The sequence below is a fragment of the Nelumbo lutea genome, chromosome 1, assembly GCF_056320005.1.
Source record: "Nelumbo lutea isolate HS-2025 chromosome 1, American lotus-T2T, whole genome shotgun sequence".
NCBI lineage: Eukaryota > Viridiplantae > Streptophyta > Magnoliopsida > Proteales > Nelumbonaceae > Nelumbo > Nelumbo lutea.
This window is the reverse complement of record NC_142684.1, coordinates 150,736,605-150,764,373: the sequence shown is the minus strand read 5'-3', so window position 1 is coordinate 150,764,373 and position 27,769 is coordinate 150,736,605. Positions and strand designations below refer to the sequence as shown.

The 27,769-nt window shown below is 41.0% G+C and overlaps 2 protein-coding genes across 4 annotated transcripts; one reads left to right on the top strand and one right to left on the bottom strand.

Moving 5' to 3' along the window:
* Positions 1–150: 150 nt before the first annotated feature.
* LOC148878361 (protein CLMP1-like) lies at positions 151–12,392 on the top strand. 3 transcript variants are annotated; one of them, XR_016101951.1, is made up of 4 exons: positions 151–437; positions 3,811–3,973; positions 11,296–11,692; positions 12,053–12,392. XR_016101951.1 is itself a non-coding variant. In XM_088953519.1 (2 exons), the coding sequence occupies exon 2, from the start codon at positions 628–630 to the stop codon at positions 2,959–2,961; it is 2,334 nt and encodes a 777-aa protein (XP_088809645.1). In that variant the 5' UTR covers positions 158–437; positions 601–627; the 3' UTR covers positions 2,962–3,416. The 3 variants fall into 3 exon arrangements, 1 of the variants encoding a protein (XP_088809645.1); XR_016101952.1 differs by lacking the exon at positions 3,811–3,973; XM_088953519.1 differs by lacking the exons at positions 3,811–3,973; positions 11,296–11,692; positions 12,053–12,392 and adding an exon at positions 601–3,416 and having other exon boundaries at positions 158–437.
* A 12,981-nt stretch (positions 12,393–25,373) lies between these two features.
* On the bottom strand, positions 25,374–27,415 carry LOC148878360 (1-aminocyclopropane-1-carboxylate oxidase-like). Its single transcript, XM_088953508.1, has 4 exons — positions 27,169–27,415; positions 26,757–26,983; positions 26,082–26,415; positions 25,374–25,927 (listed from the first exon to the last, which is right to left on the bottom strand). Exons 1-4 carry the CDS (start codon positions 27,271–27,273, stop codon positions 25,628–25,630), a joined length of 966 nt encoding a protein of 321 aa, XP_088809634.1. The 5' UTR covers positions 27,274–27,415; the 3' UTR covers positions 25,374–25,627.
* Positions 27,416–27,769: the final 354 nt, after the last annotated feature.

Here is a 27,769-nt window from a genome sequence, read left to right as displayed (position 1 = left end):
GTTTTTATGATTGTCAGAAACTACAGGGAAGGATTTTGTATGGGATTTTGTAAGTATGGCCAGGGTTGTTTTAAAAGAAAGTCATATTGAAGGGTGTTTCAGATAAATAACCCTATGTTTTTATACATGGGAATGATGGGATATTGGGATTCATCAAATAAAATACACAGAGCATCTGCTGCTTCTCTAAACGAAGAAGTCTCTAGAATCTAATCGGGCTCTAGTCAGTGGTCTGTAGGGCGTAGGGTTACGATGTTAGAGACGTAAAAAAAATGGAGACCTTCTAAAGCCAATCTCCCGTCCCCAAGCTCGCCCCAACCCAATTTCCCATCAACAACAGGAGACATCAATCTCTCAAATTTCTTCAATCCGATTTGGTGGAGGTGGACTCATCGTCTCCAAGTCTCAACCCCTGTTTGCTGTTTATCACTAAGCCGGTAAGGACTTCTCCATCTATTTTCTGGAATCTCTTCTTCAGGAAAGCCCCCAATTGTCACAAATTATATCGCTCAGTTATCTCTGCTGACACTTGAAAATTGCTGCTATCTGTTATTTATCTTCGATTTAACTATTAGGATTTAGTTATATCAATTTTATTAGAGAGACAAGGCCGATAGAAAGAGAGAGATGGGAAAATCGGGAGGCAGGAGAAAAAAGGGGGGAGCAAACGCGGTGACAGGAGATGTATCGGTATCTGCTGCTAATGGAGGTATTGGTTTGGATTCCACAATCTTCCTGAAACGAGCCCACGAGCTCAAAGAAGAAGGCAACAAACGATTTCAGGCCAAGGACTACGTGGGTGCTCTTGAACAGTATGATAATGCACTTCGCCTCATCCCCAAGACCCACCCCGACCGTGCTGTCTTTCACAGCAACCGTGCCGCTTGTCTGATGCAGATGAAGCCTGTTGACTACGAAACTGTCATAGCCGAGTGCTCACTCGCTCTTCAGGTTCAACCCCAATTTAGCCGAGCCCTCCTTCGTCGTTCTCGTGCTTTCGAGGCTCTCGGTAAGTGTGAAATGGCGATGCAGGATGTCCAATTACTGTTGGCTGCTGATCCCAATCACCGAGACGCTTTGGAGATTGCCCGTCGATTGCGTATTGCACTCGGGCCTCGGCAGGAGGCCCAGCAGGATCTCCAGAGCCGCCCCTCCCCCGCTGCTCTAGGAGCCTCTGCTGTTCGCGGGGCCCCAATTGCTGGCCTGGGCCCCTGTTTGCCGGCCCGTCCTGTACCTATAAAGACAACAACTTCAGGGGCAGGCGCCGCGTCAACCCTCGGTGCCGGTTCTGGTGCCATGTCGTCGCTTAATAATAAGGGCCAGAAGGCCAAGCACCTTCACATTACTGAAGAAAGTCCTGAGCTGAATACCCAGCAGCTAAAATCTGTTTCAAAACCTGTTAAAGATTCCTGTGTGGAGCCTGTTCCTTGTTTGGTTAAGGACAATAAAAAGGACTTGCCAATTCATGGGCAGTCTTCAAGCTTGTCTACCACTCGATGGAGGCCATTGAAACTTATTTATGATCATGATATCAGGCTGGCTCAGATGCCTGCCAATTGCAGTTTTAGAGTATTGAGGGATATTGTAAGCAAAAGGTTTCCCTCATCCAAATCGGTTCTCGTCAAGTATAAGGACAACGATGGTGATTTAGTGACCATCACCTGTACTGGTGAGCTCAGATTGTCAGAATCCTGTGTAGACGGCCTTACTCAAAAGGTGTCAGAAACAGAGAAAACTGATCCATTGGGGATGCTCAGGTTGCACATTGTCGAGGTGAGCCCAGAGCAGGCGCCACCTTTAGTGGAAGAAGAGGAAGAGAAGCCTGCGGAAGATGACACGGTCAAGGGAGATGAGAATGTTTCTCATTCTTCATCTGGCAGTTCTGTATTGGATGTAGTGGATACTGAGATTAATAAGACTGAGGAAGCAGCTCCAAAGGAGAAAGCTGGAGCTGCTGATGATACCGAATGTAAGGAGGTTGAGATAGACGATTGGCTATTTGAGTTTGCTCAGCTATTTCGGACCCATGTGGGGATTGACCCAGATGCCCACATTGATCTGCATGAGCTCGGGATGGAGCTCTGCACTGAGGCTCTTGAGGAGACTGTGACAAGTGAAGAGGCTCAAAGCCTCTTCGATATGGCTGCTTCCAAGTTCCAGGAGGTGGCTGCCTTGGCCTTCTTCAACTGGGGGAACGTTCACATGTGTGCAGCAAGGAAACGGATACCATTGGATGACTCTTTAACAAAGGAATTGATGACAGCCCAGCTACAAGCAGCTTATGACTGGGTATGGGAGAAATATTCTTTGGCAGGAAAGAAGTATGAAGAGGCACTCCAAATAAAACCAGACTTTTATGAAGGGTTGCTTGCATTAGGACAACAACATTTTGAAACTGCAAAGCTTCAATGGTCCTTTGCTCTTGCAAATAAGATTGATCTCTCGAGCTGGGATTCTACTGAGACAATTAAGCTCTTTGATAGTGCAGAGGAAAAGATGAAGGCTGCGACTGAGATGTGGGAGAAGCTGGAGGAACAGAGGGCTAATGAGCTGAAAGACCCAAGTGCAAGCAAGAAGGAGGACTTGCTGAAAAGAAAGAAGAAACAGGGAGCAGGTGTAAATGGTGGCCCCTCTGCAAATGGGGGTCATGGGGAGGTTTCAGCTGATGAACTGGCAGAACAAGCAGCTGTGATGAGATCCCAGATACATCTCTTTTGGGGCAACATGCTTTTTGAGCGTTCACAAATTGAGTTCAAATTAGGGTTTGATGGTTGGAAAAAGAACCTGGATGCTGCTGTTGAAAGGTTTAAGCTTGCTGGGGCTTCTGAAGCAGATATTTCTGTGGTTCTGAAGAATCATCCCTCCAATAGCAATATGGTAGAAAATAAGGAGAAAATATCTGCAAACCTAATCACTGATGCCAATGCTGAAGCAAATTGCAAGGAGGTCAAGAATGAATGAGAAAGGTGGCTTGAGATGATTGATTCTACATGCTTGGTAATTTCAAAGAATTATTCTGACTGCTTATTTCTTAAATGATCAGAGTTAAACCGGCTTTTTCCATAATTCAGCAGTTTTCAGCAAAATTTGGGGTAATTGGGTTCTCATTCTTTTCTAAGGAAGTAGAAGGGTTAGGTGCCAACAGGACACAAGTATGTTCACTCAAAAGTTTTTTTGTGTTTGAGTTCAGAACAGCTTCCTAGGTGACTTAATCTGAATTTTGATTTCAATTTGATGCATTTTATTTGATGATTTCAATGGAATTATGCCATGACCCAATTATTTGTCTATAAGGTCCCTTCTTGAATTTAGAGCAGTTTATTGATGCACTCATGACCTTTCAGACATGGTGCCTTGCTTTATTACGAGTTATTTATATGTTCTTCTGAAGGAATTGTTGATTACTGATTATTTAATCTGGTACTGTACTACTTTCCCTCTTTTTCTTTGCTTATTTTCTGGTGGGAACTTCTTAGTACAGATTATATGAGGAGGATTAGTTTTTTATAATTATTGGAAGTGATTAGTAAATGGTTATGCATGCATGTTGGAACTTCTTTTCTGATATTCCCTTGTTGGTATATTTTTTGATAAAACTATGGGAAGTGATTAGTCAATGGTTATGCATGCATGTTGGAACTTCTTTTCTGATCTTCCCTTGTTGGGATATATTGTAGACCTCATACTATATTCTTAAAGGCAGATTTTTTTAATCAGCAATTCTTAGAGGCAGATAATCCAACCCAGAGAGCTAATTTAGTTAGATATGGCCTTAATATATTTTATTCCTCTGTTGCATCATTTTAACAGAGTACATGGTCTTGTGGATAGAAATAGCAGAGAATGTGACCTTAGAGTGGAATGCAATGAACTCATGTTGCATACCAAATACATTGGTGTAGCTAGAATGATGAAGATCTTGTTTCTTGCATTTGATCCAAGAGAAGTGGCATATTCCTTAATGACTTGGAAGGTAATCTTGCTTTCCTTTTATATTTGGCTGAAGATGTTCCATATGACTGAATAAAAAGAACAGAAGGAATGGTTATCATGTTGCCTAAGTAAATATGTGGGACAAAAGCTAGGATAACAGTGGTAACCATCGTGTTTTTCCTTGTATAATTCTATTTGCTCCAGAATGTCAGTATTCTGTTGGATGGTTTTAAATATATCTTCCTTTCCTTCCATATATAGCCCATGTTTCGTGGACACTGAAACACCTAATGCCAATCCTGCAGCCCTGACACAGCTTGAACGACCTTTCCCATAATTACAGCCTTAGTTGGGAGCTATTTATGCCAATAAGAAAAGTATGGGCAAGTGGGGAAGGGTTTAGGTAAGCATTAAAAGTTGGAAATTCGAAGGATGGGATTTAGAGTGAGGGATTACAAGTCCTGCATTCAATTAGTTGGGGTTAACTGATTAAGGATGAGTTAAAAGGAGTTGTAGGTGGGTAGGTTATGACACTGAGGAGATAGGTCTGAAGGATGGAGGGATGGCTCTCTCTTCCTGAACAGGGAAGTACTATGACAGCACTCATGTCTCCTCCCTTCTTATGATTTGGTATTTATAAACGTTTCCCCGGGGTTATGAGATCTTCCATCTTCGGAAGGTTTCCTGTCATGTTGTCAATCACCCTAAAAGTTTGGGATTTGCACCGATTATTGCTGCAGAGGTTTATGGGGATTCACCATGTGGCCTCAAGGGAACGTGGTAATCAGGTTTTTTCCCTTTTCCCATGAGGATGTTGGCTTCAACCCTTTTCTTTATCCTCTTTTCCGGACTATTATGCCCTTGAGTCATTCATGATATGCCTTCTGGTCCTTGCGCACCTTGTCTGACATGGTTTTGGGACCGTTCTGGTGGTTCTCATTCCCAATCCTATGTTGCGTAATGGGCTTTCCCACTTCCATGCTCCTACAGTTTGTTATTGACCAGCCATGAGCAAGGGTGTCAATTGGATTGGATTTGGTCCAATCCGATCCAGTCCAGTGTGAGTCCATTACAAATGGACCAAGTCCAATTCAATCCAATGAATATTTTGGACCATTTTGGACTGGTCCAATTCAATGTCCAGATCATCCAATCTGTTCAAATTCACTTTAATTTGTATTGGTTTCAACCCAAACCCAATCCATTGACACCTATTCTTATCTTATATCAGCAGACCGGATATTGGCTTAATCTGAATCCAATATAAATTTATTAGATGGACCAGGTCCAGTCCAATCTAATAAATATTTTAGACCAGATTGGTTCAATCCAATATGTCTTGTTGGTCTGTCCAATCCCTCCAAATTGATTTTGGACTGCATGGGTCCAGTCCAAAACCTGTCCATTGACACCCTTAGCAATGAGCATAAATATGCCATACAGCTTTTTTGCAACATCTCCTGTGATCATACTGTATCCCAAAAGATTATGCGTTTCTTTCACACCAAATGTACCAAAAGATTGTGAAGGGTACCATACTCCAATCTGTTATACCTTTTCTTTTCAAGCCTCTGAAATGCCAAGGAAAAAAAATGCTTCAATAGAGGCAGGAAAGCGCCCTTTTCACACCAATAATCCGTGGGACCTTTGCCTAAAGTTTACTAGAGAAATTACGGTGAAGGAAATCATCCTCGATTCTGGACATTTGCCCATGACACACAATCACAGCTTTCAAGTACCATACCCTGATAACTCCCTTTTCAGATTGTCAACTATTAAGCATCTATCTAATGTTGCTGACCAGGTCAAGAGTGCCACCTTTGATGGAACATTGGAACCGTGAAAAACCAGATTCAGAGTTTAGTATGCAGAATTTAGAGAGAGAGAGAGAGAGAGAGAGAGAGCGTATGTGGACATTTTGATATCTTTAGATGGAAGTATATATTTTTTCCCTCAAAACTGCCAGAGAAGAGAGGAATGTAATGAAGGGTAGATTGTAGGGGCCAGATGTCATAGGGTTTTGGATTGGATTGGATATTCTTGGCTTCCTAGACTTGTGCTTTTTTGGTAAGGATTTCTCCTCTGTTTTTTGTGAAACTCAAGAGGAACTAAAGAGGAGAAAAGCTTACTTGGATGATGAAATTGGCTTGATGGACTAAGGTTGTGACGCCTTCTATTTGATAAGGGTGAAGGTAAATTAAAACTGTAGAGAACAGAAGAGAAAAGTTGGCAGAGTATAAAAATTCAACAAAGGGCCATTACCCAGACTTGAACCTTTGTTGTCATGTTTGTGAGTCAGTGACATGCTGGACAAGGTGTTGGATACAAAATTTACAAACAGCTATCTCCTTTCTTGATTTTATTTTTCACCTTGCTCTCTTTTCGCTCATATAAATAACGAAAACCAAAAAAAATTTATCCAGGATATTTTTTATTCTATTTTATTGTAACATATATAGAGTTTTAGTAGCAAATGCCTTTGTAAGAACCAACTCGAGGTTTTAACAGCTTTTTTACCTCCTCTGTTCGACAATCTAAATTTTCACCATCTGCTTCAAAGTTGAAAGTTGAAACCCTCCCTCGACACACATTGAGCGTGTAATTGCATGCTCCATCAACTTCGGATCTACCTGAGCTGAGCGGACTAAGCTACGGCTGAACCTCAGAAGAGCAGAACGACCTTAAAATTTTGTCCAGTTAGCAAACTTAATTGGATTTTATTTGGGGAATGATTTTTTTTTTTTGAAAATTCTTGATCAGTACCCTATAATTTAGGGGTTGTGTCGAGTCAGTTCCCGAAATTTAAAATGTGCTTATGCAATATCCGAATTTTTAGAATGTGTCAAATAGGTTTCTGTAGTTAACAGTCCGTCAATTAATTTTGGAAATGTCAAAAGTATCCATCAGGTGTCATAATTTTCTTTATCTGCCACTTCCACATAAACCAATTTAAACAAAATTTCTCCAATTTAAATCTTGATTCTAATAAATTATGTTGTATTTCTACCTCGATTCCATGATAGGAAAGTTGCACCAACTATCCAACATGGATTTTAGAATATATAGGAAATTTTCATCAGCTGTATAAAAAAAAAATATAATATACAAAAAACTATAGCAATGGTGGTTTCAGCCGTCGTTGGAACATGGTCAGTTCCCAGCACTGTCATTGGTTCATATCTGTTCCTGGCACCGTCATCAGTTCCCGACACTGTCGTAGTAATGGCGCAACTCTTCAATCTCAATGTAGAAGACAATGAACAGTTTTTTCTTTCAGGGGTAGTTTTGATATTTTAAAAGTTTTAATTGACGCACGTCATCATGTGATACAGATAATTGACAGATTGTTAACGATAGGGGTTTAATAGACATATTTTGAAAGTTTAGGTACTGTATAGATAGTTTTGAAGTTCGGGGACTGATTTGACACAACCCCTAAATTTCACGGTTATTGATAAGGGATTTCCCTTTTTTTTTTAGTTATTCGAAGCTGGATTTTCAATTCAGGCGGGCAATTTTTTATTTGTTTCTGTTTAAAGAGATCCCAAAAAGGGAGTCGTCCCAAGGGAGCAATGTATTTTTATTTGAAAAAATATTAATTTAAATAAAAATTAAATTTACTAGAGAAGCTGGAGTGCTTTTATATAGATGGTTAGCCATATGTTTACTAGAAAGCCATCCTATGAGGTGGCAATTTAAATAAAAATTGAAAGTCTATTTAATTTACAATCGGAATTGAAATCCTTTAGAATCAAAATTAGAATGGTCTATTCCCATTGTTTATTTGGTTTAGACAGGGATCAGGATGAAAATTGGAATCAGCTAGAATGCTGGAATGAGATTTCATTCACGAGGGAGAGGACCATTCTACTAGAAATGAGAATGAGATTTCAATTCTGCCCAACAATCAATTGGAATCGAAATGGTCTTTTCCAATTTTGATTCCAGACCTCTATTCCTATGTGGCCCTCAGTCTCATTTGTTTACGTTGGATCTGCCTAGTCCTGAACCGACTTAGACCCAAGTGAGCCTAAATGTCTAAACTGTCATTTTACTAATATTTTGAATGAAACCCTAAGTGGCTAAGCCCAATTGACCAGAACTAAACCATTTCATTTTCCCATTACGGCTAATCCCCCCTTTTTTCCTTTAATCAACTGTTAGACTATTCCCTCTTTCTTTCTAGTCAGCCAAATCCACCCATTCTTCCTCCTTTCACTCAAAATTTCACTCTCATCTCCCCATTGAAGTATCTAATAACTCCAACTCTCCATTTCTAAGCTCAAAGCCTTCAACCTTGCTGGTTGCAAATAACAATATTGTTGGTTGACGAAGGCAACAACAATAATGATGACCAAGTTTAAAGTATGAGTATGGAGTATTGCATTTGACAGTTTAGATATGCTAGAAAATGCACACATATCACATAAATATATTAATAACATTAAATCTAGAGCTAAATTATTTGTGAATAAGGTATAAATGCATGATATATGCAACTTTAACAGGTTATATGAAGAAAAACTTTGCAATCAACGATATTGGGATTTTAAAACATGTATATATCATACAATAATTATCAATTATAATTTTTAATTTTTATTAAGTTTTTGGGAACATTTATTTGTTTAGTTTTTTTATATAAATAATAACTCTATTTTTTCAAATAATAAATATGTTTTTAGTAATGTATAATTTAAATGTAAAATAAGACATGTAAATCATTTAAGATAGATAAAATAAATTATTTTTATAAGGAAAAACTTCTTAAACTATCCCTACAGTTTAGATAATTGACAAATTGTACCCTTACTATTTAACTAATGTCTTGAAGTACCCTCAAGTTTTTTTTTTTTACAATTGTCATCATCGCTAAATATTAACGGAAAGAACAAATTGTCAAATTTACCCTCCATTGTTTCTCAACTTTTTAAATTAAAACCCAACTGATGATTGACCCATTTTTCTAGCAGAGGAGACTGAAGTTTTTAGCAGGATAGAGGATCTTCCTTTGGTTCATTCTCAGGGTTTTAAGTTCGGTCGTTCCACTTCAAATTTGCTATTTAAATTCGATCGCTCTCATTTTAAGTTGCACTCTCATCGTTCCACTTAAAAATTTTTCTCATCATTTCCTAATTTCTTTGCAACTCTCACATCGTTCTCGCCCAATTTCAACGCCTCTAATTCAGACTAGGTGAACTTCTAACAAATTAGTTAAGCTTAATTCTGTATTTAACCCTAGAAAGAAATGCCTCGAAGTTTTAACTATGACATCCACGGTTACTGATGTAACCGTTTTTGGCCACGTACCAATGTTTTGTGATGTAAAAATTTTTTGGCTAAGTACCTCGTTATTTGACCCGGTGGTGACGTGCCTTAGTGATGAGCTACTTGGTGGCGAACTGCCTGGTGGAGAACTGCCTGGTGATGAATTGTCCGGTGGCGAACTACCTAGTAGTGAGTTCCCTGGTGGTGAGCTGCTTGGGGGCGAACTGCCTAGCGGGGAGCTACCTGGTGGCGAACTCCCTTGTAGGTGGCTTGTGGCTTAGAGAATGGTGGAGTTCCCTGGTGAAGCGCAACCCGACTGCCCTCTGCATGAGTTGGTATTCTTTCCTTTGTAGGCAGTGAAAGCCGAGGGACCTGCGAGAACTCCATCTTTTCCTCCTCTTTGTAGGCGACAGGAGTTGAGGGACCCGCGGGAATTCCATATTTTCCTCTTCTTTGTAGGCGGCGGGAGCTGAGGGACCTACGAGAACTCCATCTTTTCCTCTTCTTTGTAGGTGGCGGGAGCTGAGGGACCTACAAGAACTAAATCAGAGGACCCGGGGGTATTTTCCTAGCGGGGGCTCTCCGACGCTTAAGTTAGCACTCTGATTGTAGAGAGCTTTGAAGATAATATTAGAGAAACAAGAGAGCTAGAGAGCAGGGATTACATCCACCTTTTTTCCCCTTCTCTCCCCTTTGGGGGGTAAGGTCTTTATATATCGGAGTCCTCGCAGGTTAGGTGGGTGAAAAGCTTCCAAACGGTAAGACTCGTCACATCTCGTTAGAACCGGGGTATGGTGGTGAACTCCTCGAGGTCGTCAGGCTGGCGCTTGTGTCAGGCGGCCAGGTCGGCGCCTGGGCCAGGTTGTCAGGGCGGCGCCTGCATTAGTCGACGGGTCGGTGTCTGGGCCAAGTTGTCAGGTCGGCACCCGTGTTAGTCGGCGGGTCAGTGTCTGGGCCAGGTCGTCAGGCAGGAGATCTTCCTGCTATACGCCAAACTACTTCTGTACCGAGCTTCTCTACAAGTGACGAGTTGCCTAGGGCGAGCTGCTTGTGGCGAGCTGCTTATGGCGAGCTGCCTGTGGCAAGCCCTGTCAGTTGCCTGTGGCGAGTTGCCTGTGGCAAGCTGCCTATGGTGAGCTGCCTGTGACGAGCTGCCTATGGTGAGCTACTGCCTATGCCTGTGGCAAGGTGCCTATGGCGAGCTGCCTATGGTAAGTTGCTGCCTATGCCTGTAGCGAGCTGCCTGGAGGCCATACTTAGTTGGCACGAGGTGCCACATGTCATAATTCCACTAGAGGGCCAAATCTGCCCTCATCAGTTACCATCGAGGCCAAAACCACCATGGAAGATATTGAATTGTTGTTCTCACATAAGAGGCTCAACAGAATCCGATTAATAAACAGTCGAGCAGTAGTTCCTCGAATGTTTCTTCGGGTGTTATGCTAGAAAACATTAGTCGTCCATCGAATTCTCAAGTGGTTTCTGCACCTTCTCTAACCTCTCAGCAACACACTCATGAACTCCTCCTTCAATGTCCTTCTTGGACAAACCACAGGTGTTTGGTTTTGTTTTTGGTTTGTTCTTGCCTCTGATATGCGGATTTAAGGGCATAATGTCTTCTGCAAGCTCATCGCTTTCTCTGGCGACAAAAAACAGGTGTGGTTGTTACAACCAGGGCGAGGAATAGAGAAGTAGAGGCCACAACATTGGGCATTGGCGGCAGCGGAACTGAAGTTTGGACCCTCCGTCCAAGTTTGCGACCAGAACAACAACTCTGCTCTCCTTCTCATCCTCTACGCCGAACTGAAGCCTGACCCTTCGTTCTCCAAGTCTACAACTAGACCGACGTAACTCGACGATGCAAGAAAGAGAGCTCTTTCTGCAACCAGACCCTCTGTCCTTCGTCCTCCGTCCTCCAAGTCTACAACCAAACTGATGAAACTCGACGATGCAAGCTTTACTCTCTTCATTGAACTGAAGCTTGACCTACAATTTTGAAATTAGAGAGAAAATAAGGGGGGGAAGTCAAAAACAAAACGAAAAACGAAGAGGGTTCTCCGTTCTTCACGTTCTTATTCTTCTTTTCTTTTGCAGGTGCGAGCTTCTAAAACTCCTCAGAATCGCCGAGGACAAGAGTCATGGTGCATCCATACACTTGCTGATCTGAATCATTCTTCTAGTCTCAGCTTAACGATGATTCAGATGGTCCCCAAGAGTACTATATCGGCGGCGAGAAAAGATACCTCCAGGCGCATGTTCCTGTCACCATGGTGGTCTCGGCCAAAAGCGATGACAACGAGAAGAATGACCACAAGGACAGGGTACAAAAGACCTTTAGAAACTTGCTTGAAGGTTGCAATGGAGATCTTCCCCATCGAAAAGTCGGATTACAGTAGGTTGGAAAGATTTTGTTCTTATTTGTCCGAGAGAGTTGGCATGTGATGGGACTAATACCCTAACAACAGGGTACAGTTTGTCAATTACCTAAACAGTAAGGATAGTTTAAAAAAAAAATTCATTTTTTTAACTTTTAGTTATTAATTTTTTTTAGAAAATTAAATCTTAAATTATTTATTTTAGTTTTTGTAATTATAATTTTCAATTTTATTAAAATTATAAAACAATCCAAAAGTGGTTAATAAACAATTTTGTCAAATTAAACACCAATACACTTTTACATTGCAATGACCACTACAAGCACTGCAGGTAAGGCCGTGCGGCAAGCTAACAACCAACAACCAACAATTTACCAATGTGCGACTAATATTTTTTGTCTTGTTCCCTATATATTTTGAACACAGTCGATGCATGATCTGATGTTGCACTCTTTCTTCTTTCAACCAAAATATAGGTATTGTGAGCTCAAGGTTTTGCGAAGAAGCTATTCGTGGCTTGATTGGAGTGAGGATTCCTAAGGTACTCAAGTGAGCTCATTCTCATGTCAGCAATATCATCAACATACAATAGTATGTTATCCTATCCTTTCCGCAGGTTCTTATAATTGGGTCCATTTTGGTGAGACTCGATTGTCTCCAGAAGTGATCGGTTTTGTTCTAGGTCTAAAGTTATAGATCTCATAGGGTCTGGTTCAGTACTGGAACAATATAATCCATTGTTGTTTGGTATCATTTATGCCATGTAAATTGATTTTTGAGAAATCAGTTTTGAGTCTGTTTGGTATTGATTTTCAAGGCTCAATTATTTTTGTATTAAAGTTATTATTCAATGTCATGTTGGATGCCATATCATCCTAAATAAAACCGGAATGGGTTAAAAGTCAGGAAATCATCTGAAAAGGTGATCACGCGAAAGAACTTTTAGGTCAACGATCTGCCACGTGATCATTCATATGGCAACATGGGATCACACGTGATTCATCCACTTATGATTCACTAGCCTCTTGAATTTTGATTTATTACCCCATTTGCCACTGTTCTAACTGTACTATCTTTTTTTTATTCATAGAAATTATAAAATAAAAAAAAAATTCCTTACAAAACAATAAATGCTTTACCACCTTTATTTCTCCACACATGAGAAATACGCATAGGACCCATCAACCTATACAAGAAAAGTATAGGGGTATAAACTAATGAGATCATATCAAGTTAGGTAAAGAGTATATCTGATCCAATTAGGTAAGAAATCCGATCGATCCATATCCAATAAGAATTTATTGAATTTCCAAAATTATGATTCTAATCAAGGATTTAAATATCAATACGATATATTTGATATATGGCATCGTATTGTATCGATTGATAACAAATCAACGTCTTTCTATTCATGTGTTGTTAGTTGTAAAAAATGTGACTAGAATGATTTGAACCCAAATCTCAAAGCATTAAAGCCTTATTCGCACTCTTAATCCACTAGACCATATTTCACACTATGACAAGTGAAATAGAATATTATTTTATCAATTATAGTGTCCACATGTAATGCGGACAAGTAACATACATTTGTGTCTAATTCAATAAAAAATAATATTAAAAACTAATATTTTGTAAACTAATAGAATAAATAATTTCTTAAACCCACATTTATATCAAAAAGTGGTTTTTAATCTTCTACAAAAAAAGTGGTTTTTAATCTCAAAAAATTTATACCAATAAAGATATTAATAATAGAATTATTTATTAATTATTATTTTAATTTGAATTAAATAAAAGTGATGCTATTCGATTTGAGGTATCCTAAACCGAGGCTACAATCACATAGTCCTGCCAAATGGACGAGGCCGAGGTGGAAGGACGAAGCCACATAACAAGAACTGAAACAAGAAAACAGTTAGAGGATTGAGGAGTTATTCCCCGGGAAGGTACTCCGATGCTTAAGTTAGTAGAGAATGGTAGGTGGTCGGGCCGAGTAGTTGAGAGAAATGCTGGTTCGAGTAGAATAATAGTGTGGAGGCTGAAGAGTCAAAAGTCCCTTACCTTGAGAGAAGATTACCTACTTATAGCCGAAGATTCGTGTCCGATTTGGATGAGGCTTCCGGTGTTATTGGGATGAGGTTGTCCGTCAGGGTCTTCGGGATAAGACCTAATCCCCAGCGGAGCTGCTCTCCTTATCTGTACGACGCTCTCCTATCTTAGTCGTACTTATTTGATGACGTGGTGCCAACGTGGCCGAAGTGACAAGGCGGCCACAGAGGTGACACATGGCACCCGATGCCAACTCAACCATAACCCAAACACCACTCTACCAGTTCTGAAGTCGAGGAGTGTAGTGCTCAGCCACGGTGTGGTGTGGAAGAGTTCTTTGGTTCTTGGTTGAGGAACTTGAACATGAAGTTTGATTGAGCGCGCTATCTGGGCGGAGGGACTTGGGATTGAATCGGTTTTTTGGGCAAACCGGTTGGCTCGATGCTCGTATTGTTTTCAGGAGGTTGACAGGAGCATTGTTTTGTTTCCCCGAGGCTACACGCATGCGAAGGGCGATGGCGTTATTTCATCTTCTTGAGCTGTTAGAGGGCGGAGTTTGATCTATGCCGTTGATCTGGATCACTAAGGGTCCTATAACATGGGGTGAAGAACATTTCCACTTTGTCATTTGCAAAGGAAGTACTTTTACAGCTCATCGAGAGGTAGTGTTTGGCTCGGTGTTGCTTTAGTTCCGTGGTCTAAGCTTCATAAAGTTCAGTAAGATGTCTTTCTCCTCCACTCACTTCTCCTGTTCTTCTTCCTCTTCTTCCCATAGTGAGTCCGAGTCAGGGTTTCTCATTGAGGCTGTCGCGCTCAATACTCATGAGGTCGACGGCTAGGGGGCTGAGGCCGAGGAGTTCGAGGCCTTCGATTCTGAGTGGGTCGTCGAGTGTGAGGCTGAGGCTGATCCATGAACTAGGGAGGAGGTCGCCCTTCCTCCGTAGGCTGGTAGCCAATTCGGGACCACCTCTTGTTGTCTGACACCTGGGGACTTAGCCTAGATCAAAGCCTTGGATTGTATACCTGAGGAGTATGAACTTAGGTGCTCGAGTGCTGGTGAGAGACCCACTTCAGCTCGGGTAGGTGAGCTCGGTGTATACAAGCACAACCTGATGGTTGGGCTAAGGTTTCTTTTGTGCAAGGGAAATGTCGAGGTGTAAAGGTGGTACCGGGTACTACTTGTCTAGTTAATGCTGAACTCCTTTAGGTTTGTAGTCGGCCTTGTTTCCTATTGCTTTGTCCACGACCTTAAGATCACCTTGTGAATGACTACCTACTTTCTCCAACTGAAGCAACAGCATCAAAGGTAATACTACTTCTCGGCTCGACAGTGCATTAAGATGTTGGTTGGGGCCCCGTCTTCGGTGAAGTGCTGGAAGGGGAAATTCTTCTTCATGCGCTGTCCTGGAGGCTCGCCTCTACTAGCCGAGCTTCAAAAGCCGAGGACAAAGGTAAAAGCGCCCAGTGAGACCTAGCTCATCGAGGAGGAGAGGGCATCGATAAGAACGATTAAGGAGGTTGACGTTATGGAATACACACCCTTCTTGATGTTGATCCACGTCGGGCTGATGAGTGAGGTGGCCGATCTATTTGTCTTGCTAACATCTTTGATTTTTGCTTTTTGCTTTTTTCGAGCTCTTCGACTTGGTACTGATGTGTCGTTTGCCTTGTGTAGGTGTTGAGATGGCCAGTTGCGAAGAGATGGCATGTCAGATGAGGGCCGTGACAGAGAGGGTGCGGTCTAGAAGGGCCCAGGGGACTCAGCCACGGGCTGATGAAATGGAACTGAGATCTACGAAACGCACTCCCTCACAGCAGAAGAGGCCAAGAGTGGTTGAGGAGGTGGTGGTCGACCTGGAGGAGGGTGCTTAGGTCATCCACTCTCCTCCCCCATGAGAGAACGCGCCGGAGGGCGGCAATCCCACTATGTACGTGCCGTAGTGGGATGTTCGGCCCAAGGACGGGCTTAAGACAGAAGGCATTCCCGAGTAGTTGGTCCGGGGCTTGCTGACGTCGGCTATCAGGCACAAGCTCATCGGGTCTTCGAGTGGATCTCTAGAGAGTGCACTCCTACACTAGGCTGTGGCAGTAAGTCTTCTTGCTTCTTTGGTTACTTTTTCCTTGGTTGATTATTTCTATTGTGGTGACGGTGGTCTCTTTCTTAGAATGCTTGCTTGGTGGTTGCCGTGGTTGACCGCCTCTGAATGGTGCAATGCCTTCACGAGGTGTGGCAGGCTGAGGTAGAGCACTCGAAGGCTCGGTTGGTCGAGCTTGAGGCTGAGAATGCCGAGCTGAAGCACAACTTTGATGAACAGAGTGACACCATTCATAAGCTGAAGAGTGGTGTCTTCGAGCTGAAGGGAGCACGGGAGGCGTTGAAGAAGGAGGTCGATGAGAGGGTGGCTCGTGCAAAGGAGGAGGCGATTGCCAAGTTCAAGAAGGCTTGGAGGACTATTAGAATGCATTGGACGACTTTGCCTCTCACTCCTGGGCGGAGGGTTTCTACCTTTGTCACGACAAGATTGTGCGTCAATTCCCTGATGTGGCCGAGGTCTTGTAGGGTTTGGACCCATTTGACCCCCTATGCCGACCAAGGATGGCATTGCTACTGTCAAGGTGCCCGAGGAGGTCGAGGAGTGAAGGCTTCGCCTGCTACTGCTGTTGCTATCTTTGCCCTTTCCTTTTTTTGTTACTGCGATGTTCATGGCTCGATATGCCAAGTTGTAATTATTTGTGTTATTAATGAAAAAAGCGTCTTTTGTTCCGAGTTGTGTTTCATTCTCTTATTTTTTCTCTTTGTTGAATTTGAATGAGCGGGTTAGTCGCAAGCCTCGGTCTTATTTTGGCTGAGGTCTAGGGTAGGTGAGATCCAGACATTCCAGTCTTCGGCTTTTGTTGCCGAGGTGCTTCCGAACTCTCATCGCTTCGGAGATGCTTAGTGGCACCTAGTCTTGGGGAGCCTTACACTCTTATTAGGCTGGACGTTTTTCAGGTAACTCTAATCTGGCGGTTAGTCAATTGGATGTGCGGAGTTCGGTTACCATCCTCTAGCCTTAGGAGGTAGGGGCGTCATTCCCGCTTCGGGCTCTAGTTGTGGTCGGTTGAGTCAGATCAGTACTTCAAACTTTAGTTGCCGAAGGAGTGAGTGGCGAAATAGAAAGGGGAATGAAGGTTAGAAAGTTGGAATCGGGTAGGGAGAGGCTTGGGGTTTTTTTGTCATTTTAGTTTTTTCTTATATTAAATAGCGGGAATGGCATTCCGATTCCGAGGGGTGGGTTGGGAATGGCCAATCCCTCAAATGGGGGATTGCCATTCTGCCCAGAATGGGAATTGGACCACCCAATCAAACGCCTGGAATCGGAATAGACCATTCTATATCCGATTCTGGACCCCTATTCCTGAGAACCAAACGGACTCTTAGATCTCCTCCCCGCATCCCTGTACACATGCCACTACATCGGCTGTGGATAGGAGAAGAAACACTCATAGACTTAAATCTCCCCTAATATGGCAAACTCAATAGTAAGACTTAAACCTCTAAAGAAGAAACACTCATAGAAAGATCTTTGGCATGGGAATGTTCAATAGAAAAAGTAAGTGGCAGACTCACCACCGCTAAAGAAAGACGTTGGACAAGAACAAGAAGGTGAGGTGATTGAAGGTGCGCCTAATTATACCACCACCACCAACACAGTGGATATTGTCAAGGATGAATACTTTTTACTGGAGATTAGGGCAATAAACCTAATTTCTTGGATCTCACTGGGATGCTCCTGCCTGCTTCGTTCAATTGGATGTGGTAGTGCTGTATGTTTTTACGTTTGCAACAGATTTTAAGCAAATTCCTCTGTACAAATGAATCAATCCAATCATGGGAACCGTTGGAAAAATTTGAAGCATCCAACTCGTATGTATTTGAGACCAATCCAACTGAGCAGACTCCTAATTCAAAACAGAGTCTTTAGCATCCCTTAACCAGAACAGAGCCATGGAATCTCTATGCTCAAGCTAGCGAAGCTCCTCCATCATAAAGGCTTCTATATGACTATATCTTCTCGTTAACACTGAATTGAACCTCAGTTGCTTCCTTAAGTCTAGGGGACCTAATTTTGCGTGGGTGGATTGATATCTATGAAAGGTATTAAAATATTAAGAGAGGGAGGGTAATAAAGACTTTTTGATCATTTTGTTAGACATAACCGTTATAGGGGAAGTCTTGGTCCTTTTTTTAAAGAAGAGGGGAAATCTTAATAGGGGAGGTTTAATTCTTTTACCCACAAAAAAAATGATGATGACCAACATAGGATCAGAGGGTTTAAGTGAAGCAGAGTTCAACAAGCTTGATTCTAACAAAGTAGGTGTTTGGCATTGGTGCTGTGAATATTGCATTGTTTTCTCATAAGAACGGTGTTGGGCATGTGAAGTTGTAAGTAAGAAAATGATATTTAAGCGTTTTCTGAGAAAACAACACTAGTTTGTTTGCTACCAATAATTATAGTAACATTTTTAACATCGATCTATATTATCCAACATTCAGGATGATGCCACATCATTGCACCGCTGGCAGCAATGCGTCGTTTTCTCAGAAAACATTGAATTTGGCGTTGCTCCAAACAATACTTTCCTGATTTTCAAGGCGTGGTATGAGACAACGCTTTTTTTTTTCTGGAAAAGTGGTACCAAACAAAATGGCTTGTTTGAAGCACTGCTTTCTCTGATGTGGCACATAGGTAGCTTCGTTTTGCGAGAAAATGACATGAATGACAAACATCACCAAAGTATCAAGTCATTAGAAACATCTTCACTAATCACCATCATGATTCCAAACCATTAGTTGAGTGGCCACCGTTTCATTACCGGAAAAATATATTACACCCCACTGCAGAATTCTAAATTTCACTGCATAGTTACAACAATTCAAAATGTCAATACCCCCACTTATAACAATTCCACTGCAGTCATTCTCCTTTCCAATTTCTCTAGAATGGAGACATTGGCAACTTTTGAAATTGACCCTTACGATCGGATATTATGCTGATGTTCCCTTTGGGGGGCATGTTTGTTGAACTCTTCGGTCTTCAAATTCTCAGCCGACGATTATTGGACAAATCGTCAAAAGTCCTTGATGAAAGTGAACAACAAAGATTGATTGACTGCTATGTAATTTGCTTTTCGAGTCAAGCTTTCATTTTGTCTTTGGTTGCAGTGCAAATTTGTTTGCGCTGATGCAAAATTATGTTTATGCAAATATTTGGGTGCAAATTTTGGTGTATATTTTTGTTTCAAATTTTACTTTAATTTGTTTGATTGCAGAACAAATAACCTGAAATGAGATCATCTTCAGTCAGTGCAAGGTCCGTTTTAACAGTCTTTGGGAGTATCTCCATACCTCCTCATGGGGAGATATTCCCAATGCAGGGCGATAAAAACTATTGGGCCTTGCACTGGCTGAAGCCGAATTCACTTGAAACAGAATAAAGGAAAACCCAAAACAAAATTAAGTAAAAAGTATTTATCCTTTTCATTTGCACTCTTATGCATTTATACCAATGCAAATAAAATTGAACTACAACCAAATACAGTTTCAGGAAACCTTTTTGGATACAGTAAAGAGGCTAACCGGCCAAGGATTGCTATAGGCCAACTTTAGCTACATAATTAACTGCCATGTTAGCAGTTTTGCATGAATAACACTGAGCAGTGAAATATTCTCCTGCCAAGGAGAGGTGGTAGTATAGTCCCTTGGTCGAGGTGCAATTTCATAGCAAATTTTAATGCTTCTAAGAGAGCCTATGCTTCAGTTGTGTTATGTTGTGCTATAAAATCAAATCTTTATTCTAGTCTGCATTTTCCCATTTGTAGAGAGGAATCCCAAAGGAAAATTTCATTGAAGTCTGTGGTGGATGCAATACCGCGGGCCCAATCCATATTCAGTTTCTAGATCTGACCTTATGTATCTAAGGGCCTTTTTCCCACTCTTATAGATTCTTTCTTCTTTTTCTTTTTCTAGAAGTAGGTGAGTGGGCAACATAGTGTAGAGGTTGAAAATCTAAGGGTTCCAGATTTTCTATACTCCCTTTTGGTGTAGGCTGCCGTGCACTTTCAATTACATTGGAACATGTCGTCTATACATACGTTTGAGTTGACATGTATGAAGATTTTAAACAGCAAGCTCCGTCTGTTAATTCTTCCCTTCAAAATATTTTTGATGAAGGGTAATTTGGTCTATCTAATGACGTTATGATACATGGAGCAACATAATAATTTGGCGACACTTCAGCATTTTTGGACACCTTATAAGTCTTAGTCACCTCGGGCCACTCAATCAAGACCGGGGGTCGAGCAGCTTGCCACACTCACTGACTTGTCGAGGTGCCACGTAGCCTCGTTCTAGAAGCAAGCCAGCTGTTTCTAATCTCCTTGGAATCACGGCACATGCCAATAGATTTTATCTCAACCCCGTTTGAATCGGATGAACCTGAATAAGCATTATCAGCTTACTCAGAGTCCATCCTCGAGTACGGAATTGACTCCGGGTTAGACGGGCCGGTGATCTTGGACACATCGTAAGGCCCATGACAACTTTCCTATATAAAGGCTTCGCCTCCAACCTCACAAGGTATGCACGATTCAACTCTCGCATGCTATCATTCTAAAGCTATCAACTCTCTCTTAACCTCCTTCGCTAGTTTAAGCATCGGAGTGACCACACTAGATAAAGCACCCTAGATCACTCTGATCTTCTTGCCTTGTAGTTTGACTCAGTCACATAGCTAGTCCGACGTCCAAGCTGCCTTCCAGCAGAGAGCAATCAGATTGTGCATCATCAATTTTCAAGTGAAAAAAAAAGAAAAAATAATAGATTGAATGATGCCAAAGAAGTCACGTACCCGTCTTTGTTATAGCTTTCTTTGCTCTCTTAAGAAGTCACTTCATAAGTCTAATCTCATTTTCTTATTCTGACATCTAAGCATGCCCAACCCAACTTGATGGTTGGGAAATTGCTGAACTGAAACCTACTAAAAATAGTAGAAACCCGACCAATTCAGGTTGAGTTGGGTCGGCTTGGTCAGTTTCACAAGTTTGATGAACAATCCTATCTAAAATTAATTATTGCTATTTTTGTATTATAAAAAATTATTAAAAATAGTATATAAAAATATAACTAATTATTAATTATTTGAAAAATTAAAATATAAAACAATTGTCTAGTTTTATGTATTACTATTTAACTTTCGCTTAACAAAACCCATACATCACATCACACGGGTCCCACTAGTACAAGATAAAAATGATTGCAAACTAAAGAGCTAAAAAATGATTGCAGCAAATTCTATCCCTTTCTTCTTAACAAGGAGCAAAAGCAACCATTAACAACTAATTTTTCTAGAACCCTAGCGCAGGGGTGAATGCTATTAACAACCGATGTATTTCTTCCTCAGCCGGGTGGAAACCACGTGAAACCTTACACAGATTTTCCCTCTATATTTTAAAAATTATTAATAATGAAATGATGTAAAAAAGAAGGAAAAGATAAGAAGAAATAAAGAATTCAGATTCAAAACTGAAAGAGATTCATTCATCACCATTTTTCAACCAAGAGAGAGAGAGTCAGAGATAAAAAGAGAGAAACAGACAAAGACAAAGACAATCAGAGCTCAGCTTGATCATTCTCATAACCATTTGACAACCTCGGAAAATTCCAAAATCCCAACTTGTTAGTAGGGGTGTCAATTAGATTGGATTTGGTCTAATTCGATCTAATCCAATGTGAGTCCATTACAAATTGACCTGGTCCAATCCAGTCCAATGAATATTTTGGACCATTTTGGATCGGTCTAGAGACTGTTCAATCTGTTCAAATTCCTGTTAAATTAGATTGGTTGCAATTCAAATCTGGTTCATTGATACTTATGTTCTTATCTTTTATTAATGGACTAGATATTGGCTCAATCCAATATAAATTCATTATGACCAGATAAGGTCCAATCCAATATGTCATATTGGTCTGTCCAATCCATCCAAATTTAATGTCTTATTGGTCTATCTAATCCATCTAAATTGATTTTGATTTGGGCGGAGTCCAATCCAAAATCGGTCCATTCACACCCTTACCTGTTAGGTAATTTATTTTGAAAATAAAAAGGGAGAAATTTGTTTCCTCTTATTGACAGGGAAAGTGTACATAATTATATTGCAGAGACAAAGAGAAGGAAAAGTGTAAAGGAAAATAATTAAGTGAGAGAATAAAAAACAACCGGAGCGGAAAACTCATCAGTTTGTATTGTATTCATTTGTAACTATATAGTACAGTTGTAAAGCAATTATTTAGGTGTAGATACGTGTTGTGGTTGTTGGTCCAATGAAAGTAGAGAAATAGGCTTGGACTGATGATGTGTCAAGGGTAGGTGTATGGTGGGCCTAAGCCAAATGGTGGTATTTCATTAGATGTAGAGGGACTTAAGGTTTGAAATGGCCTTTGGGATTCATTGAACTAAGATGGCATGGTGTGCCACATAATATGCAACACTTTGAACGGTATTGGATTTTGTGCTTATTGTGTGGGCGTAGCCATGAGTAGCAAGCAAGCAATACCAAAAGCCCGTAAGAAAGTGTAATCGGGTAATTCATAGTGAAGATGAGATCCCTTAGAAGTCGATTAAGGAAATACACTGTAGTTGCTGAACTAATCACATATTTGGATGTTCCAATCTACGGTGCGCTCTCCAACATATGCAAGTGCAGGTTGTAAGGCCCTGTATATATATATATACTCAAGCCGCGAAATAGGGGAATTCCAGCCTTCCGCTCCTTTACAAGAAAACAATCATGAAAGAATTCCATGGAGACATTATTGTCTCGAGTTAGTTGGTGAATAGATAACAATTTCTTTTTTAATTGTTGGAACATGTAATATATCATTCATCTGTAAAATACAAATACAGGAGTATTATCAACAAGAAAAAATGTAGAGGATGCAATATGAGAAATTGGCAAACTTGTGCCATTCACCATTAGTAATTTGTTATGGCCCGGTGTATTTACAATGAAGAGACAAGTAATTACACAGGTCTGCTGTCAAAATGATTGAACGCGCCAGAATTGGGTGTCAATTAGTCACATTAGCAATCATAGAACCTGTAAAGGAGTGATTGAAACGTTAATTGTGGGCACTGAATGGCTTTGTTATTAGCCTGTGAACATAACTTACAGAAAATTCGAGGTTGAAAATGTGAGTTCTACTTGTTGTTGGAATGAGTGGTTCCTCTACATGCTTCGGGTCTTTTCGATTGATTTTGGAAAGTTTTAAATAGAGTTTTTCATGTCTTTCTCATTTTATTTTCGTGCAAGAAGACACACAAAGTAGCCAAGTTAGTTTTGGATTACTCTTTTTTTTTTTCAAAAATTTAAAACTGTCAAAGCTACCAGAAGATCTTTCAAACGGTCCCTAAGTACTTCTATTCGAAGATCCACCTCTGTGAACAAATTTATAATTGCCTTTGTTCTAATGGAAACCTCTTCCTTATGAAGAGTCCCGTTTAATTGCAGCATTGGCAGCAGGGGCTTGCAATTCTGAAGAAAGAGAAATTTCTGTGAGACGAATTTCCCGGCTTAATACTAAGCCATGAAAATCCTCAACCAGTTCAGTTTTGATATTTATAGATATAACAAAAGTATTGTATTCAGATGCTAAACCACTTAGGGCAGCAAGAACAACAAGTTCTTGATGAGAGTTGAGACTTGTATTTTCCTCTTGGCTTTGTAACTTTCGTTCACTTGGTGAATTTACTTTTCTGTTAATTGCGACTTTGCACTCTTAGAACTTAATTGTATATTCTAAAATTCACACCATTTGTGTAATTCTTTAAATTCACTACTTTGGCTCTCCGTTTCTTTACAAATTTCTCACTTAGCTGGGTGAGCAAATGTTTCCTAGTTAGGTAACATTTACCCCGATAAATTCATTTACCCATGTTCTTTTGATTCTCATTCAATTAATATAATTTCTTTTTATTCATAAAAAAGTTAATATAAAAATGATAAATTTGTTTGATTATATTTTATAAAATTTTTTCCTATTAAGTAGAAAAATGATTTATCCATTTCAAAGATAAATAAATTTTATTAAGATAAATGAAACTCCCTTTACCACGAAGCCCATTCCTTAATGCACAAAGAATCTTATAAAATTACTTAATAGAAAAGATATACCCATTCACCAATTTTTCCCTGTAAACGGCCTAAAGGGATCCATGCATAACCCCATTCGCACTTGCATTGAGATTTGGACACGTTTCAATGGTAGACTTATAGGTGCACCCATAGGCCCGTACACCTGTGGTATAAAGAACTCCCTGTACACCGGACCAGCCTGTTGGAGGTCTAGACCAGCAAACTGTGTTTTACTGTATATTGTTTGAGATGACAAGAACAAAACCTAGCTTTTTCTGCAAAACCTAAAGAAATTCAGGTCATGATCACATGGAAAAATTTCAAGCCTTTTATTCTTTTTTTTTTCAACTTTCAAGTTAAATTTACAGGTGAGGAAGTAGTGATGAACATGAAGTCGTAGAAAATTTGCCTTCACTTTGATTATCCGTCTATCTATATTCCTCCCCTCCGGTCCTACACTTGGGTAAATTAATAATAATGTATTTGACTTGCAACTTCATGGGCAGTCTCTCGTCATTCAACTCTGCTCACAAATTTTCTTTCTTAATATATGAATGCGAGATCTTCACGGTGGATCCAATATGACAACACTCAAGCCTATGTCTTGTCAGAGGAGAAAGACTTAATAAAAGTGACTTCTGATTCACTTTTATGCTGTTTGATCTGAGGTGTTTCGAATTAAGATTGTAGTTAGATGATCTTGTCAACTGGTGAAGCCAAGGTGGAAGGATAAAGTCGCGCATTAAGAATTGAAACAAGAAAATGGACAGAGGCCCGAGAAGTTGTTCCTCGGGTAGGTATTCCGTCCCTTAAGTCGCGCATTAAGAATTGAAACAATAAAGTGGACAGAGGCCGGAGAAGTTGTTCCACGGGTAGGTATTCCGTCCCTCAAGTTAGTCAAGAACGATGAATGGTCGGACCGAGTAATTGAGAGAAAAGTGTTGGTCCGAGCAGAAACAGAATAACAGTACGAATGCTAAAAAGTTAAAAGTCCCTTACCTTGAGTGGGGGGTTAATTACTTATAGTCGAGAATCCGTATCCTGATGAGGCTTTCAAAGTTGTTGGGATGAGCTTGTTTGCGGAGACCTTTAGGATAAGACCTAGTCTACGAGAGAGTTGTTCTCCTTATCCATATGGAGTTCTCTTTTCTTAGTCACACCTATCCGTATTATATGATGCCTACGTGGCTAAATAGATAAAACGGCTGCGAAAGTAACGCGTGATACCCAGGGCCAAGCCAACCATAACCTAGACAATGTTCTTCTACAATTTTAATTAATTTCAAAGTGTGGGGTACAACTCCAAACTTGCAACGAATCAGCACCCAAGACGCTCTTAAATTTTTTAATGGTTTGATGAAAGTCGTCGGCAGCAGGCGAGAAACAGATCTAGCATTGTCGTCTGTCGACCCAAAAGATATATTCCGAAGCAAGCATAAGCAATTAAAGAGTGCAGATTCCAAGTTTAGACCCTTTCCTTTGCAGTTGTATGTCACACCAAATTCATAGTCTCTTTTAATTAGATCACAAATTAAGCTCAAACCTTGAATCCAACCAACACGCCACCAGTCAGTCTACCGTTCAATTCGTTCCTTTGCAAATTTCGATCGACTAACGAATTACAAATCTCGTAAGTTGAAACATAGAAACGTCATGTGAACATACATCAAATGAAATGATGATAACCACAATTAAACACAGAGATGCATGAGTAGTACAATTAATACGGAACCACCAGAACAAACAGTGACGACGCATAGACGATCGATAGATCCCTAGTCAGCCCCTCTCTGTCTCAGCAAGTCTCGACCTGCAGGCTCTTAAGCTAATTAAGCTGTTGCAATCGGCCCCCCAAAGTCAGCGGGGCTATTCTCAATAGCCTTGAAAGCCTGGAACCTAGGCTCCTTGGCCTGGAACTTCACCGTTACATAGAGCTTCATGTAGTCGTCGAACACGAACTTGGGGTACACTTGATTTGTCTTTTCTGCTTCTTTCTCCACCAATGCTGGGGCCGGGTAGATAACTGCGTCGCTACCAGGGTTGTAGAATGATGCGATTGACATTCTGTTGCCGTCTGTCTGGGCCACCACTCGGTGCTCTACGCTCTTGTATTTTCCGTTGGTGATTACCTATTTATATATAACAACAACGTTAGCGGTTGGTCCAGTAGACGAGGGCAAATATCAGCGGAGCCAAATCGAACTACTTTTTGACAACTACTTCAATCCAAATTTCTGCTTAACAGTAAGAGATTAGAGCGAGCCGTGGTGTTAGTGTTGTTACCTCGAGTTGGTCACCGAGATTGACCACGATGGAGTGGCGCATCGGAGGGACGTCCACCCATTCTCCGTCCTTGAGTAGCTGGAGACCACTAACCTGGTCGTCCTGGAAGAGTAGGATGATGCCACCGGCATCCGTGTGGGCTCGAAGACCCTTGATCAGCTCTGGTCTAGGGCAGGGAGGATAATTGGCGACCTTGGTGCCAAAGTTGGGTCCCTTCGACCCATAGAAGGCCTTCTTGAGGTATCCTTTCTCCAGCCCAAGATTCTCGCAGAGCAAGTCTAGGAGTAGCTCTGCTAGTTTCTCCAATTCCGCCACAAACTCCTTCATGGCCTGCCTGTATTATCCAACAAATTAAAGAGATCAGCATATATAGTTTAAGCCAAAGCTTGGATCGAGTATATAGTTTAGTACCACTATTGCTAACACAACTTCTTCAAGTATATAACAAACGTTAACACACAGGCCAGAATGTTTTTGGCTAGCTGTACTGGAGCTATCGTTCTTGTCACACCATCGATTTTATTTTATAGATCAATATTTAAACAAGCCTTAACTATGAATATATATTATATATATCCCTGTAGGGAATAGCTAGCTCGCATAATTTGTAGAAAGCAGAATGATATGGCACCACCTAACTAGCTACTTGTCTGATCTGATGGTACTACCATTTACCTGTATTCGTCGGAAATATCCGGGATCTCGTACAAGTTCGATTCCGGGAGGTGGCGCACGAAGAAGGTGCTCTCCCAATCCATGTCGGTAACCTCCTTTTCGACCCCTTCAAGAGCCTTGTTTGCCACCAATTCGTTGAACAGCTGTTCCATGCACTTACTGTAATGTTCCTTATTCAACCTCTCGACAGTGTCCATCAACTCGTGAGAGATCCCGTGATTCAGCAACTATATATGAAAACCCAAATAAATTATAATCAAGCAGATGGAACATGCAAGAACCCATGCACCCCTTTAATCTTACAGTACAGCCATATGTCTAATAACAACAGCACTTTTTTTTTCTTTCCCAAGTTTTCGACACAGGACATATAATTAAGTAGCTAGTAGTAAAGGAAGTCGAGTTGTCTTACCTCAAAGAATCCCCAGTTCTCACAGGCATCGTTTATGATCTCCATGGTGGCTGCTCTCTCTTTACCGTTCAGCTTCTCCATGTCAGCAACTGGGAAGGGCGCCATTTTCTCTCTAACTAGCAAGCGTCGGTGAGTAAGCGTGTGTGTGACAGTGGGTGTCTCTCGACTACCTCTCGTTCTCAACCTTTCAGTGTATCGATTTCTCTCGATGTGGTGTGGTGTCTTGGGGGATCTCAACGATTGCCTATTTATAGGCTTTTCGGGGCAGTTAGAAGTCAAAAAAAAAAAAAAGAAAAGAAGAGAAAAAATTGACCGTAAAATAAATAAATAAATAAATAAATAGATAAAGGTGGAGAGGCAAAAGCTAATGGTGGGTTAGGCTTCCATCTTGTTGACCCTGTCCTGTCTCCTGTCCTGCAAAATCACAGTGTTCCGGTCTAGCGCTAGCCCCAAAAAGCATGGTCATGGTCTAATCCTTGCTGAAACAACGATCTCTCTGAGCCTCTGAGGTGGGATGGGACCCGGTCGCTGGCCGGGCACACTACCTGCTTTCTCTCTCCTCTTTTTGACGAGAGACCAAGATGAAGATGGGGTAGGGCTC

Coding starts and splice junctions, on each gene's coding strand:
- LOC148878361 (XM_088953519.1), top strand. CDS start 628: ATGGGAAAATCGGGAGGCAGGAGAAAAAAGGGGGGAGCAAACGCGGTG.
- LOC148878360 (XM_088953508.1), bottom strand. CDS start 27,273: ATGGCGCCCTTCCCAGTTGCTGACATGGAGAAGCTGAACGGTAAAGAG. Junction 26,984..27,168: donor AGAACTGGGGATTCTTTGAG/GTAAGACAACTC, acceptor TTTCATATATAG/TTGCTGAATCACGGGATCTC. Junction 26,416..26,756: donor GATATTTCCGACGAATACAG/GTAAATGGTAGT, acceptor TGGATAATACAG/GCAGGCCATGAAGGAGTTTG.